This window comes from Rana temporaria, chromosome 3 (genome assembly GCF_905171775.1).
Source record: "Rana temporaria chromosome 3, aRanTem1.1, whole genome shotgun sequence".
Taxonomy (NCBI): Eukaryota; Metazoa; Chordata; class Amphibia; order Anura; family Ranidae; genus Rana; species Rana temporaria.
The window spans coordinates 58,983,570-58,997,490 of record NC_053491.1 but is presented as its reverse complement, the minus strand read 5'-3'; the positions used below and the strand labels follow the sequence as shown (position 1 = coordinate 58,997,490).

Sequence of the window (13,921 nt, the reverse complement as noted above, 5' to 3'; positions counted from 1 at the left end):
AAAACAAACAAAAAAAAACATGAAATAACTGGTAATTACTGTCCATGCTTCACTACAAGAGGGAGTTCTTTTTGGCCTGTGAAATGCAGGATCGATAGTTATTACCAACTTGACGACCACAATGACCAGTCACTGGTCTGAAAAAATGGGTAGGCTCTACAGAAATGTGATGGATGTCACCATTTGTATCAAATGAGGTGAAATATGAGTTAGAACACTGAGCAGTCTATTACTGAGCATGGTGGAAAACCATGTGCAGATCCACAGAGTATACCTACTCAAGAGTCTGTCTTAGCCTGTTCCCTTGTGTCCTTTTCTGGCATTTTCCAATTAGGGTTGTGGGGGCGGGGTGGACATTGACTCTGCATTCGGAAAAGGAAGGAGCCAGTAAATGACAGATTTACCGGCTCCTTCCTCGGCTCTCAATCCTGAAAGATCCGGGACAAGGGGGGACCGGAAAAGGACACAAAGTGCCAGGGAGGATGCAGGGGGGACAAGGACGACACAGAGGGGGACCAAACAGATTGGGACCGGAGGAGGACACAGGGAGCACAGAGAGGGACCGCTGGGGGCGATTGGTGCGGCGATGGGGGCAGTTACAAGCACTGATCTCCCTGACAGCCGCGGGAGGGAGAGGAGGAGAAGCAGCCGTCAGAAAAGCTATACAGGGAGATCGGTGCTTGTAACCCCCCCCCCCCACTGCTGCACCGATCATCCCTGAGGCTGCTCAAGTATCAAGTCAAGCATCGGAGCATTTGTACCAGTACAAGTTCTCATGCAAATGCTCGGTATCGGCACCGATACTAGTATCAGTGCAACCCTACACCTAATCCTACCCTAATTAAAGCGGGGGTTCACCCTATATAAAAAAAAAAAAAAAAAAAAAAATTCTTCTAGCATAAAATTCGGCATAGTAGTGCGAGCTACCGTATGCCTGTTTAAATTTTTTTATCCCCGTACTCACTGTTATATCGTACATAGAAGATTCCGACTGCCCACGGGGAATGGGCGTTCCAATCCAGACGGAAGGTGATTGACGGCCGGCTCTGGCGCGTCACGCTTCTCCGGAAATAGCCGAAATAGGCTTGGCTCTTCACGGCGCCTGCGCATAGTCTGTGCGCAGGCGCCGTGAAGAGCCGAGACCTACTCCAGCTGTCTTCGGGGAGCGTGACGTGCCAGAGCCGGCCGTCAATCATCCTCCCTCTCCATAGGCACGCCCATTCCCCGCGGGCAGTCGAAATCTTCTATGTACGATATAACAGTGAGTACGGGGATAAAAAAAAATTAGGACAGGCATACTGTAGCTCGCGCTACTATGCCGAATTTTATGCTAAAGTTGTTCTGCAGGGTGAAACACCGCTTTAAATCCACAATGTTACATATTTTTACTTTGTCTATATATGCTTAAAAGTTAAAAATTGTGTCCCTTGGGGATTACCCTCCTTGCTATTTTTCATGTTTACCATTCTCACTGGGACACCACCTTTTTTGGTGTTCATCTTTTATAATGTACGAGTGTTTTATTATTATTATCACTGCAAAAATGGGAAGAGATAGCTCGGCTGCCGCACACCTTACCCGACCCTAGTGGTTAGCAGGTGAAAGCAGGTAAAAGCAGCCTCAGCTCAATACATCCACACCACAACTCCAACATGTTTTGCCCCGCCCTCGAGGCTTAACCACTTCGTGCCGGCCATATGCAAATATGCGGCCTCACATCGCCTGGTCCTTAGCGCAGAGAGGCTGCATATTTGCGTGAATTGGTGCTAGTACACTTGTGCCGAGAGCGGGCTCCTGAATGATATCGTCGCCTAACCAAAAGCTTCTACTCACTTCTTGAGAGCGGGAGTTTTTAAATCACGTGACCGCCAATCACGGCAGTCATGTGATCTTAAGCCCTGCCTCCTGGCAGCATAGCAATTTCAAGTGCACTTTGCAATTGTAGTGCAAAGTGGATTTGCCTTTAGTAAATAACCCCCAATGTAGAGTATTTTAGGCAACGATACAATTTTTACGAGGTTTTTTGCAGCCCATCACTCCTATAGGCAAACAGGCCCATACTTGGATTTTGTTCTTAAAGTGGAGTTCCACCCATTTTTTTATGTTTGTCTGTGCTGCATGCTCTAATCTCATAGTGTTCAGAATGGACAATTTTTATTTAATTTGTTGCTTGTAAATACCTTTATTTTGTAGTCCTTCATTACTTCCTCCTCCTTATTTGCCTAGGCTATTTACAAGGGTTTCTGGGATAGGCATCATGTTACCCAGTAGTCCTTGCAAACTTGACTGAAACCTATTACATTGCTTGTGCACTGAGCATGTGCAAAGCTGAAATCCAGGAAGTCATACAGTCTGGCTTCATGATGCCCACACTTAAGATGGCCACTGTCTATTTCTAGATTATAAACTATCTAAATTCGGTAACAACCTAACAGAACGGACCTTAGTTTACAGACTTACTTTACTAGAATACATTAAGCTTGTGTATTACAGGGGTATTTATATTTAAAAAGTGAAATTGTGGGTGGAACTCCCCTTTAATCATATCAAATAGGGGTTTTATATTAATTGGGATATAGTCTGCTGGAAAATTAGTAACTTGTACCCTTTCATTTGATTGACTCTTTGCAGAGGAAAATTATCCTCATCTTGTGGTGGTGGGAAGCTGTCTAGGAGTATTTGATACTAGTACCAATTCATTTTAAGACCAGAGAAAAACTCAAATTGCTCTATAAGGGTCAGAGCTGTTGACAAAGATGTGCTAGAGTCTGCAATGTACAGCAGTGTGTCATCCGTGTACATGCTTATCTTTTCTGTCAGGGGACTCCCTTTCAAGACAGATATGTCAGGGTGTGCCCGTATTGCCATCGATATAGGTTCAGCAGCCAGGGTGTATAGCAAGGGAGACATACCCATGGTTAGAGGAAACGACTCAGAAGTCTACCCGTTTGCCAAAACCCTGCTTGATATAAGTGTACCCATTTAAAAAATTTAGGTGCGGACCCATTGTTTTCTAGACATTTCCATAGATGGCGCCACTCAACCAAATCAAATACCTTAGCTGTGTCAAGGGCAACAACTACTCCTGAGCCAGTATTTTCGAGTCTAGAGATGTACATAAAAAAAAGTCTTCTCGGGTTGAAAGAGGTATTTCTCTCAGGAATAAAGCCTGACTGGCCCTTATGTATCAGAGTGAGAATTACTTTGTTGAGACAGGAATTTTTTTTACATCCACTTGCAAGAGGGAAATGGGGCGATGTGACTCTGGAAGGGCTGGGTCCTTGCCAGATTTTGGTATTGATACTATTACTGCCTCTCTCATGGATGGAGGTAGGGTCGAGGTTTAAAAAAAAAAAAAAAGGGGAGCTGCGGTGGCTCAACGCGATTGGCACTGCGCTGATAAGCCATTCACCTCTGCAGCTAGAGGTTCGGATCCCGGTCTCGGCTTCATGTGAATTGAGTTTGGTGGTCTCAGCCCGGCTCCCGGTGGGTGTGCTATGCAAGGTAAGCCTGTGCTTAGTACGCCCACCCCCCTCCCACAAAAACCACCACACCTACACACGCACTCTAAATTGGGTTAACACACGCACATTGACCACACGGTCTCTAAAGAGAGGCGAAGGACTAATGGGGCTGGTTGAGCGGGCTAATCCTCTCACTCCCTTATAGGGAGTCCCTCTGCCCCGTTGGGCTTCAAAGCGGAGCAGGTAGGGCGGGCTGTGTGGGAGGCCTGCCTACTCCCAACTCCTGCAGTCCAGCTCCTCTCTCGAGTACACGCACAAAATACACTTTAAAAAAAATAAAAAAATGTGACTTTAGTAATTCAGAGTATAAAAAGTAAAATTTTATGGGAAGGCTGTCTAGACCCGGTGACTTAGAATGGGAGAATGTAGCTATTGCTTGGCTATAACATTGCAGTTTGTGCCTCCAAGTCAGGGAAATTGGATGTTTTCAAGAAAAGACTGCACTAGGGTAATATCTGAGACATTGGATGTATATACATTTTGAATTATCAAAATGTGTCAGTTACCTGACTGGGTTTAAATACAGGGTCTCCCATAGGAGATCTTAGTGCGATCACAACTGGCGGTCTATCCTCACAATGTACCAGATCGGCTAGGAGTTTACCTGCCAAAAAGTTTTTGTTTATGAAAGAAAAGTTGTTGCCTAGCCTTCTCCTATTGCATTTGTTCAACTATTCTGGATTGTAATTTAAGGTTAATAGCTCTAGTGGCAGAGGGTTCCTCAATAAATGCTTTTTCTGCAGAAAACTCCATAATGGCCTGACCCAAAGCGGTCTCTGAGGTGGTTCTCAATTTGGCTATACACAAAATCAGGTATGAATATTAAAAGCGACCCACACTGCAGATAAAGGGGCAGAGTTTTCGTTATTTGCAAAAAAAAACATTTCCACTCCGCAGCAAGATCATCCTCTTCTGGAAGAAGAGTAAGCCAGAAAGGATTTAGATGCCATGTGGCTGGAGGGCGATTGTGTTGTAACTTTAGAGTAACCTAGTATGGACTGTGGGCAGAGAGTAATCTAAGAGAGAATCCTGCCTCATTAAGTCTGGGCAGAAGAATTTGAGAGAATAATAATATATATATATAATCAACACGAGAGAGCAGTGAGAAGGGGAAATATAAGAGAAGGTTTGGATCTAAGAGAAGGTTTGGATCTAAGAGAAGGTTTGGATCTAAGAGAAGGTTTGGATCTAAGAGAAGGTTTGGATCTAAGAGAAGGTTTGGATCTAAGAGAAGGTTTGGATCTAAGAGAAGGTTTGGATCTAAGAGAAGGTTTGAATCTAAGAGAAGGTTTGAATCTAAGAGAAGGTTTGAATCTAAGAGAAGGTTTGGATCTAAGAGAAGGTTTGGATCTAAGAGAAGGTTTGGATCTAAGAGAAGGTTTGGATCTAAGAGAAGGTTTGGATCTAAGAGAAGGTTTGGATCTAAGAGAAGGTTTGGATCTAAGAGAAGGTTTGGATCTATAAGCATCGACTAAATTAAAATCAGCTACAAGTCTGGCGAAGCGTGTAGCTTGAGTGGGGGGGGGGGGGGGGGGGGTTGAGAAGGCAAAGTCGTATGGAACTTTTCTAGGCTGGGGTTTAAAGGTAATGTTAAAATTGCCCATTCAGATGGCTGGCACTGTTGGGTGATGTGCCATGAAGCAAAAATGCTCAGTTAAAAACGACAGAGGTATGTAGAATCCCAGTAGTAAGATCGGTTCTCCAAATAAAGTAGCATTAAAAAAAACACACATCTGCCTAGGAGGTCTACTTGAGATCTGTGGAGTTCAAAATGAGCAGATTTGGCTACAAGAATGGATACTTCCCTAGAGTGAGTGGTGTAGGTAGAATGATATGCCCACCCAATCTAAGGGCGTTTGAGAGCCATCTGTAGACGGCCCTCAACATGCGTCTCCACTAGTATGAGAATGTCAGCATGTTTTTTTTTAGTAAAAGAAAAAAAAATAGCAGACCACTTTACCTTGTCCCTCATGCCACGGACATTCCACGTGATCAACTTTAGAGAGACCATAATTCAAACAATAGGAAAATGGAGAATAGAGCTCCAGAGATTTTGCTCCTCCCACTACACCATATATTGTCTTGTCTAACAAGTATAAAAATTTGTACCCAAACAAGAAATAACCAAGTAGGTATTGCATAGCCTGTCAGTAGTAGACCATTGTGTCTTGTAGCAAAAGAAAAGAGAAAATCCCTCCCTCCTCGCCCTGCACATTCCCCAACATTTTCCAACCTAATCACACACACACACACAGATATTATATATATATATATATATATATATATATATATATATATATATATATATATATATATATCTCTAATGCAGAGTACGAATTTAGTACATATAACCTAAAATAGGTAACTGCTTGTAAAATGTTGGAGAACAAAACCCCAAAGTACCTTATTCCAGTAGTACATGTTATTGTTGTGGGAGGCAAAACTTCGCCGAGTTGCAAAACACTTCACAGAATTGTGCCCACATGTAGAAGTGGACGCCTAAAGTGTCATGGCGTGTTTTGCCGGAAGTGGTTGAAAACACTAAATGAACTTGATGCAAAATTATAAAGCACAAGGATTAAACAGACCATGTGAGATTATGGATAAATCAAGGCCAAATCATAATGAATTGTTTTAAGGTGTAAAGCGGTGATGTTCTTTAGCTTGGGCCACAATTGCGGCTTACGAGATTTCAGGTTAATCGATTAAGGAGTCTGTGCCGGCGGAGCTCTACTCACTTGCGTCCTATAGCATGCTGCTGCTCCAGGCCACGCTTCCCCCATAATGAAACCTTTAAAGGAAACCTATGCCGAGATAAATCAGTGGGGTTATAGTGATGACCTCTTTCTGAAGCTCTGGCTGCCATGTCAAGCTTATTTATTGGCCTTTTGAACTTTCTAAACTATAACAGAAGATCCGATGCCACTCAGTGTTCCTGCATATTTGTCCTAGGTCAGCAACCAAACGTATTGAAGCCAAAAAGGCACCCAGGCATACGTTTTTTTTTTCCCATGCAAATGTCTCTCAGTTAGACCTTTTTCGAACACCGTATAAAGAATATAATCTATAACCAAAATAAACTTCAATAATAAGACTGTTGTGCGCATAAAAACGTATGAGTTATCGCTACAATTCATTTGAAACAAATACAGGGTATTGATGGAATGCAAATGAATTTGCAAACCAAAGTTCAGGTATCTAACGAAGCAGGTGTTATTCATTGACTGTCAAGTTGGAAAATGTGATATACAATACATGTAGGCAATGCATTTTCCCAGAATAGCCTCATAACACAATAAAAAGCTGAGTCATTTACTTCAGTAGGTAGAAGATACACAGAAAACATGACATTTACGTCATAGACAACGTGCCGTTCAACATGATACATCCATTAGCTTTATACAGCACAGAAAAGGTTATTATGCACACACATTTAATATAGAGGCTCAATGGCACAAGAGGAAGGCAAAAGGAATGCATGCTACACAAATTCCCTGCAAGACCCAAGCAAGCAATTGACTCGAGGTTATAAAAAAGTAAGAGACACCATTAATGGAGCCTTTCCACAACTGAGAATATTTCATCGACTACTTAAGAGGACAAAATCATGTAGGAGGGGTTAAAGGGCAGCAGAGCTACAAGGGCATCTGACCCTCAATGTAAGTTTACATTCCCTGGCAGAATTAAAGTGGAGGTTCACCCTCAAAAAAATGTCTGACATCACACGGAGTGGCGCCATCCTACCGACAGAATGCCGGTGCTTTTTTTTCTTTCTCAGGACATACCTCGTTATCACGATTTTGACCTCACGGCGATCCCGCGGGAGTGGGCGGTCTTAAGCACTGCCTGTGATTGACAGGCTTCCGAACGGCACATACTGCGCGTCACAGGTTGCCGAAAAAACCTGAACGTCGGTGCGGTTCTATACGGCGCCTGCGCACCGACGTTCGGGTTCTGTCGGCAACCTGTGACGCGCAGTATGGAAGAAAAGTTTGTGTTATTCATATTCTCTGAAAAATGGCCAAGAAATCGAAAATTCTGCCAGGGTATGTAAACTTATGAGCACGTGTGTGTGTGTGTGTATGCATGCATGCATATATATATATATATATATATATATATATATATATATATATATATATATATATATATATTTTTTTTTTTCTCTCTCTCTCTCTCTCTGAGGTATGCATATGTAAACAAGATATACATCAGTTCTGATAGGGGAACAAAGGCTATCAGTTTAGTCCAAACCCTGCACACCCCACCTTATGGGCACACAGAGCAGGGGCTCAGGAGCAAGCTTGCATGAGTTCCCCAAAAGCAAGCCTTGCTATGGGGGGCACTTGAGGAGACAGGAGCGCTGGAACCAAGAAGAGGAGGAATTTGGGCTGCTTTGTGCACCACTATTGGTTTGTTTAAAAAAAAAAAAAAAAAAATCAACCTTTAATATCAATTTAAAGCCTGGTACAGATTGTTGGACAACCGAGCGCCAGATTTTTGTCTTCAGGGCGTGTGCCTGGATCTCGTCTTGCATACTAATGGCACACAATTATCAGCCAACAAACACAAACGTAGTGACTAGGGTTGTCCCGATACCGATACCAGTATCGGTATCGGGACCGATACTGAGCATTTGCGGGAGTACTTGTACTCCCGCAAATGCCCCTGATGCCAGATCCGATACTACTCATCCCCCCCCCCCCTCGCCGCCGCATACCGCAACGCCGTCTAGTTAATCAGCGTGCGGGGAACATTACAGCTTTCATTTTAATAGCTGTCTGTTCCCCGCCGTGCCGGTGTATAGACACTCCCCCTTGTTCGGGATTGGACAGGTGATCTGTCTATCAAAGTGCAGATCACCCATCCAATCCCGAGCAAGGGGGAGTGTCTATACGCGGCGCGGAACACACAGCTATTCAAATGAAAGCTGTAATGTTCCCCACATGCTGATTAACTATGCGGCGGCGGCATCTAGGTATGGGGAGACATGGCTGCATATGTGGGGGGACATGGCTGCATCTGTGGGGGACATTTAAAAAAAAGTATCGGTATCGGCGAGTACTTGAAAAAAAGTATCAAAACTTGTACTCGGTCCTAAAAAAGTGGTATCGGGACAACCCTAGTAGTGGCGTACTACAAGGAATTTTAGCTCTTAAGCGCCACCCTTTGGGCCCCTTCTGCTAATTTTGTGTTTGGTGAGCATTGATTCCAAGCATGCGTGTTTGTACTTTCAACTTGTGTGACCGACTTGTGTACTGACCATACGAAAATCTGACAACAGACAAGTTTACTAGCATGTCATCCAACATTTGTTGGCAGAAATTTGGACAACAATTGTCTGAAGAAGCGTACTAACTGTCAGATTTTAGGCCAACAGTCTGTCAACAGACAATCCCCTGCCAAAAATCGGATCGTGTGTACGAGGATTTTGAATAAAAACAAGCCTAATCTTCCACGGTACAATCTTGTTTTAAACAGACCAAATACTGGATAATTTTTTTCCCCCATTCACATAACACCAGATATGTAAAATAAAGAGTATTGCAAGTTTCTCACCTCTGATGACTCCCATAATAAGAGGATGTGGGATTGCAGACTTGATGTGCAAGGACTGCTCATATAGTGCTTTCAATTTCTTATTGTTTTTCTGTGCGGTATACATCTGAATTTCCAAAGCATAAATTTCCAGGAGTTGAGTTCCTTTCTTCAGATCATCCTCTCCATCATCGGTCTAAACACATATAACACTTGTTTTAATGATAGAAAAATAAATCCACAAATACATTGCAGATAAGCATTTCATCCTCCAAAAATACTACAGCTACAGGATTAAAGTCCCTGTAAAAGTCCTGTGCCAATCACATGCACTCTCCCAAGGAAAAAAAAACCTCTCTGGCAATACACACCAAGCTGATCATGTACAGAGTGCCTCCTATGGCTTTGTACTATCAGGAGATAGATAGGGCACTGTGGAAGTAGGGGAGGATCAAAGACAGGATCAAACAGCCTTTTTAATACACAATCTGCAGGATTAACCCCTTAGGTTTCACAGAGTATAACGAGCATGCTTTACTGCATAAACAGGTTATATTTTTTGGGTGGGTATACAACAGTAAAATCAAACACACCTGTAAGGCAAAAGGCATAATGAGCTAGTATACACCGCATACTAGCTTATTATGAAACACTTACCTTAGAACGAAGTGTTGGCATCGCATCCCAGTCACCACTGAGGGAGCTGATATTTTACCGTCTGAGTTACTTCCAGTGGTTCATGGCTCCAGTGCTGTGAGTGGGCGGAGGGGCATGCACGAGGGAGTCTAATTTTCGGCAAGGAGCTACAATTTTCAGAGCTGAATATCTTCTAAACTGTACAGGTTTAGGAGATATTCATTTAAAAAATAAAAATCTAAAAAAGGGGTATACAACCACTTTAAAGCCTTGTACACACGATAGGTTAACCGATGAAGCTGACTGATGGTCCATCGTGCGTACACGCCATAGGTTAAATAACTGATCGTGTCAGAACGCGGTGACGTAAAACACAACGACGTGCTGAAAAAAAAACGAAGTTCAATGCTTCCAAGAATGCGTCGACTTGATTCTGAGCATGCGTGGGTATTTAACCGATGGTCGTGCCTACTAACGATTGGTTTTGACCTATCGGTTACCAATCCATAGGTTAATTTTAAAGCAAATAGGTTATTTAACCATAGGTTAAAAAAAAGCCAATGGGGCCCACACACGATCGGTTTTGACCGATGAAAACGGTCCTTCAGACCGTTGTCCTCTGGTTAACCTATCGTGTGTACGAGGCCCAAGTCTAGGTTTACACTAGCCTGCACAATAAAAGCATTTTGCTGTGGGGGCTGAAGTCATTGTCAGAACCATTAGGGAGCGGTGTGATACACATTTCAGTGCATATCACTGCAAGCTTGTTTTTATTTAATTTTTTACTTTTTTCAACTTTTTTCCTCTATATGTACTCACATAGTAGTGCAATGCATTGCTGTGTGCAGTGGCGTGCACCGCCATCCAGACATGTTGCATTTTTCTGCACTGCACCATGGATCAAAACCAGTGTTGCAGTGTGAACAGGGCACATAAAAAAAAACAATTGATTTTTATTTCCCCTAGCGGTGACCACTGTTTATGTAGTGTGAAAAAACGCAGGTCATTGCACATAGTGTGAATGAGCCCTAAAAGTAAAACAAAAAAGAGTTAAAGCCAATTTTATTTTAGTTGGTCACATTGACCTTACCCTTTTTAATACCTTCGTCATAAACTACATAACAACGTGAAATTTAGTTAACTGCCCCCCACCGCCGTATAGTAAAAGGACAATGGATCGGGGTGGCTCTCAGTCTGGGCCGTCGCCCAGTCTCGCTGGGACACAGCGCAACCGCCATCTCGGCCCTTTACCCATGTGATCAGCTGTGTCCTATAACAGCAGATCACATGTAAAACAAGGAGATGCCATTTATCGGCTCTCCTCGCCTCACACTGACAGAGTGAGGAGAGCCAATCAGCAGCATTTCCTCACAGAGGAGACATGTATAGGTAATCAGGGCACTGATCATGCTGCCTTTCATCATTGCCCATAAGTGCCACCTATCAGTGTTGCATAGCAGTGCCCATCAGTACAGCCTTATCAGTGAAAGAGAGAAAAAAAAAAAAAAAAAAGAATTGTATTTACAAAATAAAAAATAAAATAAATGAAACACACCCAACCCAGCATTGATTAAATGCCACCTAGTTGTGGGAAGAAATGATAAGAAAAAAAATAAATGGGTACCAGCATTGCATGACCGCACAATTGTCATTCAAAGTGTGGGATCGCTGAAAGCTAAAAAAATCGGCCTGGGCAGGAAGGGGGTTAAAGTGGTTGTAAATGTCAGACATGAAAACTGAACAAAGCACCTATTCGCATTGGGGTTACTTTCCTCTCTCCAACGCACTAAGTCTCATTTCTCTCTACCGTCTTGTTTCTATGTTATTAGCATGAGACACTTTTCCCTGACACCAAAAAAAGGGAAAAGAGGATGAAGCTCCAGCACACAGCCTGTAATTGACAGCCTCAGCTCTGTTACTGTGTGAAGGGGGTGTGTCCCTTCCCTCCAGTCAGCTCTCAGAGCTCTTGTACAGCATGTAACTGCAGCTCCCAATTGCCTGCTTTGCAAGTCTGTGAAAAAAACTTTTACAAGGATGTACAGGACAAATGGCAGCAGATAAATCAGTACAACTTATGTACGAGGATTTGTTTAATCTCTATGCATCACCCCGAGACCAGTCACTTCACTGGTATAAGGGTTTACAACAACATTTAAGATGATGGTAAAGACGTCATATTCATATACACATTTTCTAATTTCAGTTTGATACATGGTTTAAAATCAGTGCATTTGGTAGAGTGTGTGAATCACAAAAAACGATGAATAAAATTAAACTCCTTTAGCAAGTAACACAGTCCACATATACCCGTTTTGTGAGCCTAGCATCTCTACCATACAGCGCAGCTAGGTCCAGTACACTCCCTGTAGACTTCAATGCATTCAAAAATCTTCTGGACTGCCCAATGAAGGAACAGCAGCAGACTGACAAGGTCATCCTCCTGCTCTACTCTCTCATTCGCATGTATTTGACTGACAACACTCTGCAAACCAGCAAAGCCTGACTGGATCAAAGTGCACACTGGGGCGGAAGCAACATTGGCGGTAAAGCGCTGCGATTTTTAGCAGTGCTTTACCGCCAATTTCACAGTGCTATTCGGCCGCTAGTGGAGGGTTTTTACCCCCGCTAGCGGCTGAGAAAAAGTTAAAAAACACCGCAAAGTGCCTCTGCAGAGGTGCATTGCCGGCGGTATAGCCGCGGTGTCCCATTTTTAAGACTGGTTAGGTGTATCCTGGAATTCTACTTTAATGATTTATTTTAGGTAGGACAAAACTGGATATTTTTTTTTTCCCCATTTCTTCCCAAAGTTCACCTATACCACAGATTTACTAAGGCAGACAAATACTGAGAATTATAATAAAGACAGAGATGTTACCTGACAAGATTGGTGTAGCTGGCGTAAAATCTTCTGTAATTTTCCATATTCTTCTCTTTCTAAATACAACTTTCCGAGCTGGAAAAAATAATAAACTGGCGTTATTTTATTTTCTAAACTTTAACCCCTTCAACATCATATGTACACATAAGGCCTCACTTAAAAAGGAGTTGTAAAGGAAAAAACATCCGATGATGCCGGCCCCCCCCCCCCCATTTTACTTACCTGACCCCTCGAAAGTCCCGCGCCCGGTTCCGAGATCCTCTTCGCCACTCAGCCTGGCCGCTGATTGGCTAGAGCGGATGAGAGCAGCGCAGCCATTGGCTGGCGCTGCTGTCAATCACATCCAGTGATGTGGCGTGCCGAGTGATACAGTGAGCGGCTATGGCCGCTCGCTGTATCACGAGAGCGCGCCCGCAAGGACTCATCACCATGCGAGCTCTCTCGCATAGAGGTGATGAGTTCTTGCGGGGAGGACCAGAGACATCCGCCGAGGGACCCCAGAAGACGTGGATCGGGGCCACTCTGCAAAAAAAAAAACTGCACAGTGCAGGCAAGTATAAAATGTTTGTCATTTTAAAGACATTTTTTTTCTCATTTAGTGACCCTTTAAGTGGGCCTTCTGTGGGGCCGCATATATGCGTATGTATGTATGCCCCAGGTCCCGTACTACTGATTGGGAGCCAGAAAGCCCGGTTCCCAATCATTGCGACAGCCTTTGATCGGCTAGCACTGCAAAGCCTGTTCCCTGTGTATGTTTTCTCTTTTTAATGGAGAGAAAGATGCATTGCATCTTTCTCTCAGACTGCAGGAGATGGCGTAACTGGAAGCCTACCGACACTGCCCCACAGAGTCAACAAATCTCAAATGAGAACCCTCCATATGGTAGCTGGTCACAGATCAAAATGGTATGCAGGACGCAGCAAGGAAGTTGTAAAACACAGTTTTTTTTTAATCTGAAGATTGCAGAGCGACGCTATCCAAAGCCTCAATATAGCCTCTCTTGGTCCATATACAGCGCACTCAGGGTCACATGAAAAAAAACCCTCCCTGCAATGAGAAACGTTCATTGGCGTCCACCATCCATCTCTCCCGGCAGTGCTATGGACGCTGATGAACTGTTCTCATTGCAGAAACAAAGGATGAGTTATGGACAAGCAGTCAGAATACACTCAACAAATGATCAGCAAGCAACAGAATGGCACCTTTGGGGGGGGGCGGGGTCAGGGACCTAGTTTTGACCCCGGAGGTTTGCTTGCCTCCCCGCCCCCTTCTGGGACACTTTACAGTTCCCAGAAGGCTGCAGCTCATTCACAAAGCACGGCGTGCTTCAAACATGTGCAGTAGG

The 13,921-nt window shown here is 43.6% G+C and overlaps 1 protein-coding gene across 4 annotated transcripts in view; it reads right to left on the bottom strand.

Moving 5' to 3' along the window:
* Window positions 1-13,921, bottom strand: part of COPS2 (COP9 signalosome subunit 2) — a 60,125-nt gene that overhangs the window by 16,979 nt on the left and 29,225 nt on the right. For all 4 annotated transcript variants that reach the window (XM_040342640.1, XM_040342643.1, XM_040342642.1 and 1 more), the window contains 2 exons: window positions 12,574-12,651; window positions 9,084-9,258 (listed from right to left, as the gene is read on the bottom strand). In XM_040342640.1, the coding sequence (XP_040198574.1) occupies window positions 9,084-9,258; window positions 12,574-12,651 (253 nt within the window). The remainder of the gene's footprint in view (window positions 1-9,083; window positions 9,259-12,573; window positions 12,652-13,921) is intronic.